The sequence below is a fragment of the Gallinula chloropus genome (genome assembly GCF_964237585.1).
Source record: "Gallinula chloropus genome assembly, chromosome: 4".
Classification (NCBI taxonomy): Eukaryota; Metazoa; Chordata; class Aves; order Gruiformes; family Rallidae; genus Gallinula; species Gallinula chloropus.
This window is the reverse complement of record NC_140088.1, coordinates 34,078,661-34,095,958: the sequence shown is the minus strand read 5'-3', so window position 1 is coordinate 34,095,958 and position 17,298 is coordinate 34,078,661. Positions and strand designations below refer to the sequence as shown.

Sequence of the window (17,298 nt, the reverse complement as noted above, 5' to 3'; positions counted from 1 at the left end):
GTGGGGCGGGAAGGAGCAGCTATGGAGCTTGGCGTGGCCGGGGCACAGCGTGGTGCCTGAGGGCCGGGCAGTGCCCGGACGGCGGTAGCGCCATGGATAGCCGGTGCTATGGGTGTGCGTCCAAGTTCTCTGTCTTCAAGAAAGAGGCAAGTCCGGCCGAGGGGGTTCGGGAGCGGCTGCGAGGTGGAGCCCGGCCGGTCCCGCGACGCCGCCCCCGCGGTGCGAGGGTCTGAGCGGGCGGCCGGGGCTCGCTTCCCGGCCCGGCTGGCATCGCCGCGCTGCTGCCCTCGCTCCCTGAGCGCCAGGGCTGCCCGCGCCCTTAAATACGTGTCATTGGATGTCATCCCTCTGGTGGCGTTCTGCCCTTGTCCCAGAGGATTCCCCACAAGCGTGCTTTATTACACACTATGGGATGAAATGGTGTCTCTGCTTCCAGTGGGAGCTATGTGCTGGTGCTCAGAGGCTCTTGAGGGTCACCATCTCTTCAGCAGCATCTGGCCATAACAGTTCTCATAAAAAAAGAACCAGCATAAACCCCCGTGCTGTTTGTAGCCCGCCCTGGCGCGGGCATTGTGCAGGCGTCTGGCCAGGCAGACCAGCGGGGTGCATGTGGCGAGGGGGTGATGAAGCCCTGCCCTGCCTCTCTCTTGTATCTCCGCAGTGTGGGTGCAAGAACTGTGGGCGGTCGTTCTGCTCGGGCTGCCTCAGCTTCAGCGCTGTTGTTCCCCGCTGTGGAAGCGCTCAGCAGAAGGTGTGCAAGCAGTGCCACGGCAAGCTAACCGGGTAAGATGGCAGCGTGGCACTGTTCCACTTTGCTTTCGTCGTTTGGCGTCCCAGCTGTCGTGTCGTCGGTTTCTGTGTGAGGGCTGGGCCTCGCACTTGTGCCTGCGCGCTGCCTGTACCCGGGGCTTCGAAGCCAGGCCATCACTGAAGTGCTGTTACGTGAGCTGTGTGGCCCAAACATCAGAATCGGGATTGATGAGGCTGTTCTCTACGGTGGCAGAGTAATCTGAGAGAACCAGTTTAAATCTTCACGGGTGGGCACTGAATGCCTATGGATATCTTAGGTAGACAAGGCCAGGTTAAGCGCAGCTGTGTTTTTGCCCAGAAACCTGTCCCCCTTTGAAAGCAGCATCTGCCTTTCCAGACGTGCAGTACTTGAATGGCCTTGCCAGTAAGATGTGCAAAGCTTTGTTACCTCTGCAGGCAGACGGTGACACAACCCCTCAGTGTTGAGGAGTCTCTGCTGCGTAGCATGGAGACTGCACGTACTTTGAGACTACATTGCTGTTTTGTAGAATAAAATTGATTTGCTTTTTAAAGAGAAGAAAGTACTTGCAAACATCACCTGTAGATTGCTTGTTGAAAACAACAACAAAAAAATCAATTCAGTAACAGTGTAGGTTATACATGGGAGCACGTAACACAAGAGCATCAGTGCATGCCAAAAGCCCTCAACCAATTCTTCTGTGTCCTCTTCCTCACTTCTCTCCTATGGTAAGGAATTTTCACCAGAGCTCTTCATTTCAGAAGTGCTGACAGCATGAGATATTGTTGGTGAAGATACAGTATTTGGCCTTTCAGTTTTGAAATGTTCCAATTTCCATTTACAACTCCAAAGTTATTAAGAAAACAGAGCAGCCTTTCTCTGTGCTGCTTTTGTGGGTTTGGTTGTTTTTTCTCATCTATTTAACAGCAGCGCTGTAGAGTTAACGGCAGAAAAAAACCCTCCCTGTCTAGACAGCAGGTAGATAATGCACGTAGGCACAGCACTATAAGCTACGTGTCTCAATGTTCCCCATGCAAATAGCTTTCATAACTGAACCCTTAGCATTGGAAAGTGGTCCAGCAGCATTGTGTTCATGTGTTACTATACAGGCCTTAGCACAGCACAGATGTGTTTGTAGCTGTGACTTCTAAGAATGAACAAAATATGCTAACTACCTTACATAAGGGTGTAGTTCAGCAGCTCAGCCTGAATACAGCGAAGTAGAAGACAGTCACATGGGATGCGTTTGGGCTGTGCAGTGTTCAAGTGCGGTAGAAAATGGCATCATGATACTGGCAGTTATATAATGGCTTTTTGTAACTCTGCTTGTGTATTATATAATTCTCTGTGTGTTTCATGCCACAGCTCCTTTCAGGCTGTTCTACTGTGTGGAAGCTAATTACACTGGGAATCTTACCTAACTATCTCCTCTCTGAACTGGGAGGTGCAGGCTGCAGGAGGCAAGGGCATTTCAGCCCCTCCTCCTTCGGATCACTGGTCACAGTATTAAATCACATCTTCTCCAGATGCAAAACAACTGGACCGAAGGACTAAAAATTAAGTCCTCTGCTATCCCAGCAGCTATATTATGTTAATCCCTTCCATAAGCTGATCACTCTCCATATTAATGAGGTCATGAAAGGGGCTGTACCAGGAGGTCAAGAAACGTACGCTGATTCCTCTTGAGTTGAGACTCGAGATAACTGAAGCACCATCAGTGGCTCAAGTTCAGAGAAATCGTTGGTTTTGTCTTCCAGAGAGGGATCTCAAAGCAGCTCGGCAAAATGGTCACCGCCAGAAAACTACAAAAAGTGAGTTGCACTTGCCAACCAGATGTAGAGAGTAGCCTCTCAGGCCCCACTCCTCTTCCCCTACAGACACCAGCATAAGGGAGGCTTGTGGCACGGGTATTTGCTTGTTCACACTGGGATTACAGATGGGGCTGCTGCTTTGATTTCCCTGTTTAGCTTGGGGAGGTGTGGGGTGTGTGCCCTTTTGAACAGACTCCTGAAGAGCCACCTGCCGACATTTATCTGTGAGTGATTGGGGTTGGCTTGGAAACAGGAGCTTGGTGGGGAAATGTGCCTTGCCTGCTTGGAAGTGGTGCCAGGTGTACTGCTCCTGTGAACTTACTCTTGGGAGTACCTTGTTATGCAGATAATGGGAGAGCCTGGTACAGGAGCGAGTGGTTTCTGCTCTGTTCTAACACTGATGTTCTTCAAATGGCCTGTTTGGTTCAGAGGATGTGTAAATCCCTGTTCTCAACTGTCATGTCTTTTTTCCATCCTTGTCACAGGCGTGTAGCAGCTTTTGAGGCTAAGCAAAACCAGCTGAAAGAACAACAGAAGGCAGCCACAAACCTCCCAGGTCAAGCAGGCTCCAGATACCGGGGGCTCTCCCAAGAGGATAGAGCTATTGCAGAGAGACTGGAGAGGCTCAGGGAGGAAAGGAAACCAAGTGAGTTTTGGAGGATTCTGGAGATAACCTTGGGTGGGAACACTGCCATGTGGGAAACATGGAACCTGGAGGGAGAGGGGAACGCTGGGCTTTCAGAGTCTGCCTTGTTAGGGAATTGAAGGGTTGTAATTGGATGGAGCATTCATGTCCTGCTGCCACAATGGCTAGATTCTACAGTGATTTTTAGATTCATGTTCCAGTTTATTTTTGCTTCATGGGGTTTCTTTTGAAACTTCTTCTTAGTTTTGATGCAGGGTCTTACCTGTAAAATCACTTTCTCCTTTCCCACTGTTCGGGGTAGAAGCTTACATCAAGCCTGACAAGTACAGAATGAAGTGAGGGTCTTTGGCTAAATTATTTTGCAGAAAGTTTCCTGTGGGTCATTCCCTGGGCAGTGTCAGTCTCTGTGGAATAATGTTCTGGCCAGCTTTGGCTCGCAGAGGAGAAAAAGGACTCTCCTCCCAGGCCACAACTGTCAGGTTCTGGGACAGCTTCATGGTGCTTGTGAGAGAATAAACTATTTAAAAAATGATTATGTGATCTCTAAAAGGGAAAGAACTCACTGCAAAGTGGTTACCTGATTGTCATAGAATCGTTTAGGTTGGAAAAGACCTTTAAGGTCATCACATCCAACCATAAACCTAACATTGCCAAATCCACCACTAGATGATGTCCCTCAGTGCCGCATCTACACATCTTTTAAATACCTCCAAGGATGGTGACACAACCACTTCCCTGGGCAGCCAGTTCCAGTGCTTGACAAACCCTTTCAGTGAAGAAATTTTTTCCTAGTATCCAATGTAAACCTCCCCTGGTGCAGCTTGAGGCCATTTCCTCTCATCCTGTTACGTGGCAAGGGAGGGTTTCGATCTGATATGCCTAGGATTACATTAAGAGATGTGGGAGCAATAGACTGTACTGCCTAAATGATACTTATTTCTCTGCCTGTCTTTAGCATCCTGAGTCAGCTGATTGCCAAATTACATTACCCTAATTCTCATCTCAAGGCCAGGAGATGAACTGTGAACGAGGCAAGGGCTTGGAAGAAAAGGGTAGCTGTTAGCATTTGGGTAGGCTCCGAGCCACTGCAGTGTGAATGGGGGCTGAGGAAGGCTTTTGCTTGGGTGTTTAGAATGTGATTCCAGAAAGAAATAAAAATTTAAGGAGGGAGGGGGGAAAGAAGCTGCCTTTTGTTTACAGTAACAGAGTCAGGACCTTCCTTGACTTATTCTGAATTGCAGAGTCCATCCCTACTCAGGCTGAAATCGAAGCTAGGCTGGCTGCCCTGAAGGAGGACTGCCGGGGACCTGTTCCATCCGTACAGGAGATGGAGGACCGGTTGGCTGCCCTGCAAGGGAGAGATCCACCTTCCCAGGCTTCCAGACCCGTAAGCTCCCTCAGCTCTTCGGCCGGTGGTGTATTCTGAGCTGGCGCAGTCACTGCTGCCCCGTGTTCACCGTTCTTCTTCCTTTGGCTTTTCTGTGTCCCGCTGGCTCCCTCCAGAAGGCTGTTCCCTGTTTGTGTACTTGCCTTGGAGATGGCCAGCCTGTACCAGGTCACTGCTTCAGTCTGAGCCCCTGTGTTCCTTTATGGCAGTTTGTTAACGATAGCTGATCAGGTTTCTTTCTTCTCAACCCCTTTGCACACCCGAGCGGTCTGCTATTTTTTCAGAGGTGTTTGGGGCTTACAGCCCTACCTTCTGTCTGTATCTTGCAGTTGTTACTACATCCCAGCTGGGCAAAATCCTCTTAATTATTCCAGAAACGGGAGCGCAGAGTGGTTAATCTCTCGTTGCGGAGGGCTGAGTTTATAGATGCATTCAAAGCCTGTATGAATGATCTTGGCCCTGAGAAATTGTTTCTTAGGTACACCAGCCTCCTGATACCAGAAGTCTGGTCCAGCAGACAGATGACCTGCTAACTCAACTGTCTGAGGAAGTTGCTATTGATGAGCATTACAGACCAAGAGTCCCACCTCAAGGTATCTATTTTGGCTTCCAAAGACCTGCTTCTGTCTAATAATGTACATGCTATAGTGAGAAGGGAATATGTGCCTCCATATGTAGCTTACAGGTGAGTTGGGTGTCCAGTTTGTCCTTACCTCGCCTGTATGACTCCCAAATTAACTGAGAGCAGCCACATGACTCCATACTTGGTCTCACTGTGTTTCCTTGGGAGTTGGTTCCTTCTTCTCAGGGTTTTATTATTCTGATTGCTCCTCTCTGTGTCTCTAAGGTGACTCTTCCTTGGGTGGTTGCTACTTCTAACACATCTGTGCTCTTGTTACAAAAGATCAGAATCTGGGATACCTTTATCTTACTGTGGTGCTTTCTCTGTAACCTCTCTGTAAACCAGGGATTACCTCACTTTTCTTCATCGCTGGTGCAGATCCTACTGCAGCATGCCTTCTCCCATTATTACCCAGATGAATGGAGAGCAGCCAGCCACTCTCATAGCGTTGCTTTTGTCCTGCTGTCTGAGTCACCAGCATGTTCTGTGTGTCTGTTTGCAGCTGTTGGTAGCCAAAGTTTGAATGATCTCAATCGAGAAAGTGAAGATTCTGCTTGCCCTGCAAATCTGGACCCAAAACAGTTAGAGGAAGAAAAGAACAAACTTCTCGCTGAAGCTGCTGCTGAGCTGTGGGAGGAGAACACGAGGCAGGAAAAGATCCTACAAGTTGCCAAGAGGCTGGCAGCGCTCAGAGGCGAGGACCCAGAGAAAGGTGCGTAGCAGGCAAGAATACAGTGCCAAGAGAGGAACCGAGCTCCTGCAACAGAGAAACTTCTTTTCTGAGAGGTGTTTGTTTATCCATCAAATTCCTCTGTTCTGCAAGAAACAGGCTGAGATTTGGTTCTGACTGTGAAGTTGAATGGGTTGGTTCTTCGGGAAATCAGCATGAAAGATCCTAGTTAAGAGCAAAGGCGGGAGCTGTAAGGTCAGGCTGCTTTGTCTCACACCCTTCTTTGAGATAGCTTGACCATGCTCTGGTGAAGTTAACAGAGCTCTTAAAAGCAAAGCTCTGGTTTTAACGTGGTTTTTTTTTTCCTTCCCTCTTCCAATATTAAAATTGAACAGCAGTGCATTTTGTGAGGAGCCCCCATGTGAGAAGCATCTCTCTGTGCCAAAGCGGATGCCAAAACCAGCTTGCAGTGCAGAGGGGTGTGTCTGGCACATAAGTGGGCGCAAGGTTTGAGGCAGGTGCGGGTTACAGCCTCCTGTCCCTTGCTCCTGCAGTTACACTGGAGACCTATGAACTCCCTGACAGCGATGAGGAAGTGGCTGAGGAGGAAGCCATTCGCAGAGTGCTCAAACAGGTCAGAAGTAGCAGCTGTGGCCTTGTTTATCTTCCTCTCAGTTATTCCCAGTGTGCATGTTACCTGGTGAGCATGCAGAGGATGTGTTTCTGTTCCTGGGCAGAGTTTCATTCCTTCCTCTCCTAGTGCTTTTTCAGCACAGGCTATTCAGGTGATTCACAACATTGCTTCTAGTCTGTCACATCGTCTTGCTTGTTCATGCTCAGTGTCTCTTGTGTGTCTCCTCTCCAGCCCCACTCTGCTGGTACTTCCTTCTTGTTTCACCTTTTCCCCACCCACCCAGAACACAGGTGATGAGATGTGCGCTGTTTAGCGCAGCTTATGCCTGGATTTCTCTCTGAAGTGTCTATGAGTTGTCTCACAGGCAGACAAGAGCTTTCTGTGCTTAATTAAGTTTCTGCCTGATTACGTGATGATTAGCATGATGCTGGGTGTCTGCTGATAGCTGCTCTGCAAAGCAGTATGTTCCCTGAAGACCCCTGCTGTTGCACTCCCTTTCACAGTGTGGGCAAGCTCACGTCTGCCTGGATAACACCAGATTTATTCAGAATTGTCATCTGCTACTGCAGGATAGCAGGGAGAAGGGTGGGAGGGTTAGAACCTGGAATGAGGCACCAAGCTGTGTGTGAAACAAGAGGCTTCTTGCTTTCTGTTGTTACCAGCTCACAGAGGAAGCAGCTCTGGATGAAGCAAGTGGATTCAACATTCCTCCAGATCAGACCACCCAACTGGGACCCTTGCAACAGAACCTCCATAAGAAAGCAAAGCAGAAGGTCAGTGAGCTGGTCAGGATCTCTTGAAATGTCATGTTCCAGGGTCTCAGGAGAGTGCAGTTGTGCAGGAAAAGTTTGCTGTATCCTAGGCTTGATGCAGAAAAAGAAGCCAACATTTATCTTCTCCAGAGTTGACAGGCTCAGTGGCTGCTGTAAAGGTGACCGGCCCTGAGCGTAGCTGAGTCATCCTTGTACTTTTAAAAGGAATTGCTGTCTGGAATACGATAGTTGACAGCCGGCTGAACGTGAGCCTGCAGTGTGCCTGGGTGGCCAAGAAGGCCAACAGCATCCTGACCTGTACCAGGAATGATGTGACCACCAGGAGCAGGGAAGTGATAGTTCCATTGTATTCAGCTCTGGTGAGGCCGCAGCTCAAGTACTGTGTTCAGTTTTGGGCCCCTCAGTACAGGAAGGGTGTTGAGATGCTGGAGCGCATCTAGAGAAGGGCAACGATGCTGGTGAAGGGTCTGGAGCACAAGTCCTGTGAGGAGCAGCTGAGGGAGCAGAGGCTTTTTAGTCTTGAGAAAAGGAGGCTGAGGGGAGACCTTCTCGCTCTCTACAGCTATCTCCAAGGTAGTTGCTGAGATGTCAGGGCTGGTCTCTCAGGTGACAAGCAATAGGAAGCGAGGGAGGGACTTGAAATTGCCCCAGGTGAGATTTAGGTTAGGTATCAGGAGGTATTTCTTTACTGAAAGGGTTGTCAAGCATTGGAACGGGCTGCCCAGGGAGGTGGTGGAGTCACCATCCCTGGAGGTATTTAAAAGGCGTGTGGATGAAGTGCTTAAGGACATGATCTAGAGGTGGACTAGGCAGGGTTAGGCTGTGGTTGGACTCGATCTAAAGGGTCTCTTCCAACCTGGGTGATTCTGTGATTTCTTTCAGGACAGCTTTCTGCTGGGTGGGGTGGTGTCCTCTAAACCCAAAGAAGTTGGCACAGACCTCACAATATAAACATAACATAAATAGGCCAAGAAGGACGTGGTCTACCATCATGCAGCCTGACCAAGGGTAACTGGGAGGTTTGCCAATGCCTTCAGCATGTGCAGAACAGAACATCCAGATAGTAATCGACTGTGCTCTCATATAACATCAGAGGAAGGCTTTAGTAAAAAGATACCCCATGCTGCTCAGAATGGATTCCAGCCTATTATGGAAATACATACACCTTCTCTAATGTATATTACACGAGTTAAATGGGCCTGTGACTCACAGGCACCTGACAGGCCTGTCCCCAGTGGAAGAAACTATTTAATTGCAGGTGTTATTGAAAACATTCATCTCCTAGGTATGCCACCTTTGGGATTACCGATGTAAAAGATAGATCCATCTTGCTGCTGTTGCATTTGGAAGCTGCTTTTGGCAGTGTATAGGCACACTGTGTGTGTGGCCATTCAGTTCCACCAGCATTCTCTGTACAGCAGGAGGGGACGACTGCTTTCCCTTCCCACGGAACTGCTTTCAGCAGAGCTGCTGGGTCACTTGCCTTGGCAGCAGGGATTGTCGGTCACTTGGTATTCCCGTGGTGCCTGCCAGAGACCGTGACTTATGCCCTTAGCACAGCATGCACAACGCTGGTGTATCATCCTGTAGGCACTAAATAAGGGTGAATATGTGTTTTACCTTCCCAGTAACACAGATGTACAAGAAAATGATCCAGAGTACCTTGGGGTTTTATTTAATGGTCTAGATACGTACAGAGCCTATCCCCGGGCTCTGGGCAAGTTCATCTGACAGACTTAGTATCAACAGAGAGTCAGCTATGGACTGCATAACGTGTTGTTGTGGCCATCATGCTTTACAACAATGCCCTGTGTTAGCCCCAGCAGGCAGCAGAGCACCACTCAGCTAATCGTTTCCCCCTGCCTGCCCCCTCAGTGGGTGGGGAAGAGGGGGGAAAAAGAAGAGAAGACAAATGCAAACCATGTAGGTTGGGGTAAGGACAGTTTACTGGGACAGCAGAGGGAGGGAGAAATAACAAAATCAGGACTTAGTGCAAACTATGCAAAACTGGTGATACATGATGCAGTTTCTCACCAAACTGCGCAACTCAGACCATAAAGGTTAGAGCTGCCCCAAAGCCGGACCATCCCCAAGCAACATGTCTTGGACCTGTGCCCCCCTCCCTTGCGAGCCCCCCTTTAAGCTGTGCATGACATCATTGGTATGGAATGCCCTCTTTGGTTAATTTGGGTCACCTGTCCTGGCTGTGTCCCCTCCCAGCTTCCTGGCTGCCCTCCACCTTCTCGTTAGCAGGGCAGCATGAAAAGCTGAAAACTCTTTGATTGCTTGGCAGCAGTGTTACCAACACTGCTCTCATCCTAACTCCCAAACACAGCACTACACCAGCTTAACTCTATCCTAGCCCAACCCAGGACAAACAAAGTCCTGTATTGTCTCTGCTGGGGGTTGAATGCTGTATCTCTGTTTCCTTTGTGAATTAGAGCCAGGCTGCAACCACTGCAGCTTTTGCCAGGGAGGATGACAGCGACGAGGATGAGTTACCCTGGTGCTGTATCTGCAATGAAGACGCTACTTTGCGCTGCCACGGCTGCAACGGGGACCTCTACTGCCAGCGCTGTTTTCGGTGTGTCTCACAGGGCCTTGCCTGAGAGGCGGGTCTCAGCTCGGCCACTCTTCTTTATTCTTCCTGTTGGGCAGAGAAGCAGGCAGTAGAAGGGAAGATTTGAGGAACCCGGATCTGATCTGAACGCTAGTCATTATGGGAATGCCTTGTGCAGCGAGTAGATATCCCAGGCTTCAGGGACTGAACTGGTCCTAGGCAGAAACACTCTTGTCTGTACTGCCCCAGTGTGTGTTTGGGCACCTTGCCTGAGTGTTCTCTGGAGCAGCTGATGTGCTGCGTCGCGTGGGATGGGATAAGCAGGGCCATTGTTCAGCAACTCCTGTGGCTTGTTGATGGCATTGATAGATGGTCTGGGCTGGGTTCCCATCAGAGGGGAGATCAGATAGTATAAATTCCTGAGGCTTTTCTTAGGTTGAGACTCTGCAGTCTTACACTACCGCCAAAATAATCTTTGAAATATGCACAGATGAACCTTTTTTTCCTCAGCCAGGCCTTGCAACAGCTACAGTCTTGGTTCTTAAATATCTGTAGCTTGATTTTTGACCAAAAAAAAGCTGGATGCCTCTGATCTGGACGGTTAATTCCTCTGAATTCAAAGCTAATTTTCACAGTTTGTGTGGCTTCTCTTTTTCATGCCTCAGAAGTGCTGGCTGGTTTCTCAGATGAGTGCTGGGTGACATTTTGATTGCAGGATGCTAAGGATCTGGTTGGGGTAGTAAGAGATGCTTTTGTTCATATTCTTTCATTTCCTGCGAATGCTTTTGTAGAGAGATGGAAATGGAGTGGGGGAGAGCATGTGAATGTGGTAAGAAAGCACATGACTCGCAATGTTAGACAATTAAAAGCAACCCAAACAAAAGTATCAGGCAGCAAAGACCAGTAAAAGCAGAATCAGCAGTCTTGTAGGTGAGTGAGTGTATGAGTTGCATGCTGCTGATTAAAGTTTGGGTCTTACTCAGCACTGACTGCTTCTGAGCATGGATAAGCCAGCTGTCAATACACTGCAGTTTAGCTACTACAGTTATTTTTCAGGGTTGTCTGGAGCAGACCATCATTTTGAGCGTTGTCATGGGAGGTGCTGATGTGCCTGGGAATCATAGACATGGTGCTGAAAATTAAATGCCATTTACACGAGCATCTGGAAGAGGGAAAGAGACGAGACCTAGTGCCATTTCCCATTCCAGCAGGCAGGGATAAGCAGACCTTTCCTCAAAGCACCTCAGAGGTTTCTCTAACAAGCAAGTATCTGAAGCAGTCAGTCTGCATGGTTGCCAGCTGGGTCCTCACACCTACCCTTGGGATAGGTTTCAAGTTATGGGCTGCTGGGAGGCATCTTCTGCAGTGGCTAATGGTGAGTTCCCTGCTGACTGCACCTTGTGTTTGCTTCTCAGGGAAGGCCATGATGAGTTTGACCTGAAGGACCACCACACCTCCCGCTACCATCTTCCTTGCAAGTAGAAGTGATCACACTCTTCACGGACGTGTGAAGGAGATGGAGCACAAGAAAAGAGAGGAGTCAGACAGATGGGAAGAGTCCAAGTGGATTTTCAGCCACAGTGGGTGATGTTTTGGACAGTTAAAGGCTGTGCTGTGACTTGGTCCTCACAACCGCAACCAGAGGAGTGCGGGGTTTGCCGTGCATGTTTGGGGATAAATGAGGACTTGACATGAGGAGGTGGATACCAGTCTATAAAAATAGATGGTAAGGTAGTGCGGGTGGCAGTAAATATGTGTGTTTAAGGCAGTACTGACTGGCTGATAAGTAACTTCCTGCTTTTGCTAACAGCTTACACTCTGATTCAATAGGCAGCAAAGCACTTTGCACTAAAAAAACTGTCATGGTCACGTGTGTGATGAGAACTTCCAAAGCATAATAAAAACTATTTACAGAGGCCTGTGGTTAAAGTCTCTCCCGAAAATGCCTGATAGCCCCTTACAAAGTGCTGCCCTCTGGTAATGGTATGTTAGGTGTAATGTCAAGTGGCTTGAGGAAAGGCATGAAGGATCATGTGGCTGGAAAAGATGCAGGGGCTACTCTGTCGCCATGGGCAATGTTGCTCACATACTTGAAGTATGCCATATAAAGGTGATCTGCTACTGATGCACCACATTGTGATCTGCAGTGGCTGTGTCACGCTTCCACGGGGTCTGTAAGAGCAGCGTGTTACTCTGGAACAGTTGTGTATTAGTCTGAAAGCAGGTTTGGACTCTGTTTGGTCTCCTGATAGGATAAAGAGGTTACCTGTGTGATGCTCTTTATCCAGCTAGGAGAGAAGCTTAGCTTGTGATGCTCATATTCCTCCGTGGAGGCAGTCCAGATGCAAGTGGCACTTGCCAGCGACCCAAAGTACTTGGAATTGTTTCAAATACCTGACTAAACTTGCCTTAAATTGGCTCTAATATCCCACCAGGATGAGCTCTTCCCAGGACTACCATGTGACTTCCGAGGCAGCTCTCCGAGGTTGATAAATTCCTATGGCAAAAAAAAAAAAATCTTGGATTTGCCTCTGCCAGGGAGTTTCCTCTGAATCTTGCCTGTCTGGTTTGACACTGCCACTCCCAGCTGTCTGCCCTGCCCTGTGCTTAAGGTCACTCTGCAGGAGAGCTGATGAAGAGGTGTTTGCCTGCACCTCAGCCACCCCTGGTCAGGGAACAGAAATCTCCTGCTGGAGATGGATTTGTGCTGACGTGCTGGACTGGATCAGGCCCTTCACCAGAACCCTGTATCAGACAGCGCAGAGCAGCAATGCTGCAGCTTAACACGCTAAAAATGGCAAGTATGCCTGGCAGTGCCATCAAAACCCCTTTGTTAGGAAGTGGTGGCTAAATGGGGCTCTTGTGGAAGAGCTGCTTTCTCCCAGCAGTCTTTGCCTCACTGGTGCCTGTCTCTTCGGGATGGGTAGATTGGAAAATTACCGGAGTTGTTCTGATTTGGGAGCTCGCAGCAAGCTCCATGTTACTTGCAATTTAAGTAGAGAGGTACTGCCCTGAGGAACTCACGGTCTCAAAAATTAAACCAAAATGCTGTCCTGGCTTTGTGCTATAGTATGAGTGATGCTTTTTCATTGCTATTTGCCCAGGATAATTAGTCTGATAGCAAGACAGCTCAGCTTTGTCTTAAGCTAAATTCTGTGTCTTTTGCATGTGCAGAAGAAGATGCAAATTCCTGTTCTCATCTCTCTTCTAATACTGACTCGTGTCCTGTGAGCTCCTGGTGCAGCTAGGCAGCCCCTGTCCTGCGAGCTCCTGGTGCAGCTAGGCAGCCCCTGTCCTGTGATGTGAGCTCCTGGTGCAGCTAGGCAGCCCGTGTCCTGCGATCTCCTGGTGCAGCTAGGCAGCCCCTGTCCTGTGAGCTCCTGGTGCAGCTAGGCAGCCCCTGTCCTGTGGGCTCCTGGTGCAGCTAGGCAGCCCCTGTCCTGTGAGCTCCTGGTGCAGCTAGGCAGCCCCTGTCCTGTGGGCTCCTGGTGTAGCTAGGCAGCCCCTGTCCTGTGGGCTCCTGGTGCAGCTAGGCAGCCCCTGTCCTGCGGGCCCTGCTCTGTTCACAGCAGTAGCAAAGGAGCAGGCTACCTCCGGAAGCAGTTTGTTTAGCTTCCCAGATTGGTCTCTGTGGGGTCACCCCAAGGAATCCAGAAACACGCCCAACCCAACACCTGAAATAGAACTTCCTCATACATGGAAGAGTTTCTTCAGCCAGTGTTTCATCAGCACGCATGCTGATGCTTTCCCTGCACCACTAATGGACGTTTTTGTGGCTGTTGAGCTTTCTGTGTGTAATTGGCCATTTCAGTGGCAGCCCAGTCACCTTTCCCTGAAAAGCCATTCCCAGCGTAGCTGCTGCCTCAGTGACCTCCATGGCAGAGGGGGGTAGAAGTGGTGTCCAGACCACCTGAAGCAAACCTAGCTGAATCTGTCACTGTGAAAGAGGAATGTTGCGTGACTTTAAAGTGGGCAGTGCACTTTAAACTCTGTGGCTTACTCCCCACCCTTGCCTTTGAAAAGGGGTCGGTAAATGAGTAAAAGAAACTGGTAAATGAGTAAAGAGACTGGTAAACAACAAGTTCCTGACAGGCCCGATCAACTTCAGTGATAGCCATCTAAGGAGTATGGTATCTTGGTATCTTCAAGAAAAACAAGCACCTGCTTCTCTTCTGTCTTTGTAGCGTGCCATGAGGGCACAAGAAAATACTCTTTCCCTCTCAAAACGTTTTGAATGTGAGCTATCGAACATAGGCTTCACCCTCAAAAGAATTCAAAATAATCACAGACCATTAGGAGTTGGAAGGGACCTTGAAAGATCATCTACTCCACTCCCACCCCCCCCCCACCCCCCAGATCACCTAGACTAAATCCCACAGGAAACGATGGTAACACAAGATTGAACTCAGATCAGCTTACAGAGGGAGGGCTCTGTTAACCTGCACTAACTTGCATTTGCCAAGGGTCAGGAGTGTGCTGTGTTGTCTCAAGTGCTAGAACATGGCCTGGTGTCCAAGTATGGTAGCCAGAATAGTTTTAAAGCCAATATAAGTGTTGATTGTAACCAAGGGGAATCGCATAAAAGGTTACTTTATCTACCTTCATAAACCTTCAGTTGGAGAAGCACGTGACCTTGTGTACGTGCTGAGGTATATTGGTGTAATCAAGAGGACAAAGTTCCTTTAAAGCAACATTCTTACACAGTAGCTGCATACCAAGCATTGCAACCTTATGCTGCTGATGGTCCCAAGGAGCAGGCAATTAGAAGCTCTTAGTTTAAAAAATTAGTAACTAAAAATTAATTGGGTCTGTCCTCATGGCCTAGGCTGAAAACAGCCAAACAGTAAATAAAAGCAAGTATGAGTTACTACTTTTAACGCTAAACAAAGAGGAGGTGCTCTGCCTTATTTTGCTTTTTCCTTTGCACCAGTGAGCTGAGGAATCATCTAGCACCAGCCCCAACTCGCTTTGTTCCCCATGATCACACCATGCTCACTTGGTGTGGTCTTATGTGGTAGTGATGCCTTGTGTATAGGAACCAACTGCACATCAGAGGGGCCGCAGCTTCCCCCTGTCTTGCTCCTTGCAGAATAAACACAATGACAACTGTCAAGCAGAGTTTCAATGAACTGTATTTTCCTGGGTTCTGACAATGTCTGCCCTAAAGTACAGACAAAAGATCTCCTTCCATCAGCACTCCCTGGTGAGGGAATACAGAACAGAAAAATCTATCTTTTGATCCAGAGAAGAGGCCTCTCAGGTCTTTGTTCTGTTACGGCTCAGGAGAACAGAACAAAGCCCTGTGGTAGAGTATGTAATTAATCTAGGCTCCTGTGTGCTATGGTGCTGTAGCTAATTCCAGCTCTAGCTCAGGACACTTAGTTATGGCCTGTCCACCTAGAACTTCTGTATAAACCCATTGTGTGCTTTCAACAGTGCTCAGAGCTCTCTGTCAATATGCTGCTCTCCTTTTTCAAGGGGTATGATACAGGAGTCTTCTTAGCAGGTGTCAATCCATGAGCAATGGCAGATCTACCACCACTGCAGCTCTGGATTTATTTTTTTTGTTACTTTACTTGCAAAGTGGAGATTTCAGGAGGGCAGGTATGTCCTATTAGCCCTTTACCAACCCAAAAGCAGCATGTCCCTAGGGCTATCATGAATATACATGGTCTGACAAAGACCAGCCATTTCTCCAACCTAGTGGGTGAGGCTTAGAGCCTCTTTGAGCAGCCTTAGGACAAGGTACAAGCTGCATGGCTTGCTGGCTTCCAGGAGGCTGTCACATACCAGAACAGCATGTGAAGGGAAGCAAGCCTTTACCTCACAGCTGTTACCACAGCTTGGATTTTCTCCTGAGAGATGACCCTTCTGCTGGAAAATAGGAGGGAAGCAAAAGGTAACAGTCATCGCCCTGTTCCTGTTAAAGATGAAAAGACTAACCTATTTAAGATATTACTGGTCCAGCCCAAGAGTTTTTGTTTGTCTTTGTTAGCTAACCTACATGTCCCTTTTGTTCCAGAGTTGGCTCCTTTTGTCCCTGTCTGACAAAACATGCATTCAAAAGCTGGCCTTGAACATTCTGGTGACTCAGGAACTCATCTCTTGTGTTTGAGTGGCAGGTGTGAGAGCATAGAGGCAGGACATCCCATGAGAGTCTGCCTTGCCTGAGCCATCAGCCTCTGCTGTCTTATTTTCTAGCCACACAGAATCAGTAGGTTGGAAAAGACATTTGTGATCATCGAGTCCAACCGTTCCCGTCTTACGCTAAACCATATCCCTGAGCACCTCATCTACCTGTCTTTTAAACACATCCAGGGTCAGTGACTCAATCCCCTCCCTGGGCAGCCTGTTCCAGTGCCCAACAATCCTTACAGTGAAGAACTTCTTCCTAATGTCTGATCTGGACCTGCCCTGGCCCAGCTTGAGGCCATTCCCCCTCATCCTATCACCTGTCACAGGTCAAGTTACTGACTTGCCAAAAGGCTGGATGTAGTTTCCTCTGTATTTTTCCAGGCACTTGTTAGCTGTAGCCAAAAGAGTGTGTGCAAGAAGGCAGTGTGTCCTACTTCTCAGTTGTGAGACCCACCTGTCTGCAAAAGACTCGGTTCGAGATGCTCCCCATGGGGAAATGGGGAGCAGATAAGCTTTTCTCATCAGCAAAAGCAAGCAGTGCACGGCTGGTTTTCTCTGGTTTAATATACAAAATAAGCATTTTCCCAACATCTTTTTTAAATTACAAGAAAAATCATTCCCAGGCCTTGCACTTGTAGAAGACGCTTCTAAATCATTCAAGTCCTAAATTCCACAAAAAGTAAAAATTGATCCCTCTTCTATTCACCTTAGCAACTACTTTCAGAACTTCCCCTTAGGTAGACCAGGTGTGATCGAACGTTTTCCTTCCATCCTACTGCGTGTTTTCCGTCCAACTTCCATGGATAACAGAGGCTCAGTGAGACTTCCAAAGTACGTGTGATGCTGTGGAGTCAGGTACAGCAGTAACAGGCAGGAGATGGCAGCTGGGTCCCAGCCAGGCTGAAACAGGGTGCAGCTTAGCGGTAACGGATTTTCCACGGCAGTGAAGCCAGTGATAACCAATGCCTTGTTTTCCTTGCAGCAGACGGAAAGACAGACGTCTTCATGAGCTCCTGAGGACTGTATTCAGTGCTCCTCAGCCAGTGTGGAAATTCCTAGAAGAAACTAAAGGAAGGACATCTTGTCCTCTTCCCCAGGTTAACGCGCCCTTTAAGAATCAGGAAAATGTACAGTCTAGCTCCCTTCTGTGTGCATAGATCTGGGAGTAGTGGAGACTTCAAACCACTGGTACAAAGTTCACAAACTTGGTGATGTTTCTCAGTAATAGTAAATCCTAAATGTATTCTGAAGTGATGTTGCTGATCCTGGTTTTTGTGGGGAAGGTACGCTT

The 17,298-nt window shown here is 48.5% G+C and overlaps 1 protein-coding gene across 3 annotated transcripts; it reads left to right on the top strand.

The window, feature by feature from the left end:
• Window positions 1-21: 21 nt before the first annotated feature.
• On the top strand, window positions 22-17,278 carry ZFYVE19 (zinc finger FYVE-type containing 19). Of its 3 annotated transcripts, none has more exons than XR_014617298.1 (12): window positions 22-146; window positions 662-783; window positions 2,527-2,580; window positions 3,066-3,226; window positions 4,468-4,613; window positions 5,092-5,206; window positions 5,738-5,947; window positions 6,460-6,539; window positions 7,202-7,312; window positions 9,754-9,896; window positions 11,288-11,598; window positions 16,990-17,278. XR_014617298.1 is itself a non-coding variant. In XM_084263968.1 (11 exons), exons 1-11 carry the CDS (start codon window positions 93-95, stop codon window positions 11,352-11,354), a joined length of 1,263 nt encoding a protein of 420 aa, XP_084120094.1. In that variant the 5' UTR covers window positions 22-92; the 3' UTR covers window positions 11,355-11,782. The 3 variants fall into 3 exon arrangements, 1 of the variants encoding a protein (XP_084120094.1); XR_014617299.1 differs by having other exon boundaries at window positions 11,288-11,452; window positions 16,990-17,018; XM_084263968.1 differs by lacking the exon at window positions 16,990-17,278 and having other exon boundaries at window positions 11,288-11,782.
• The last annotated feature ends 20 nt before the right edge of the window (window positions 17,279-17,298 follow it).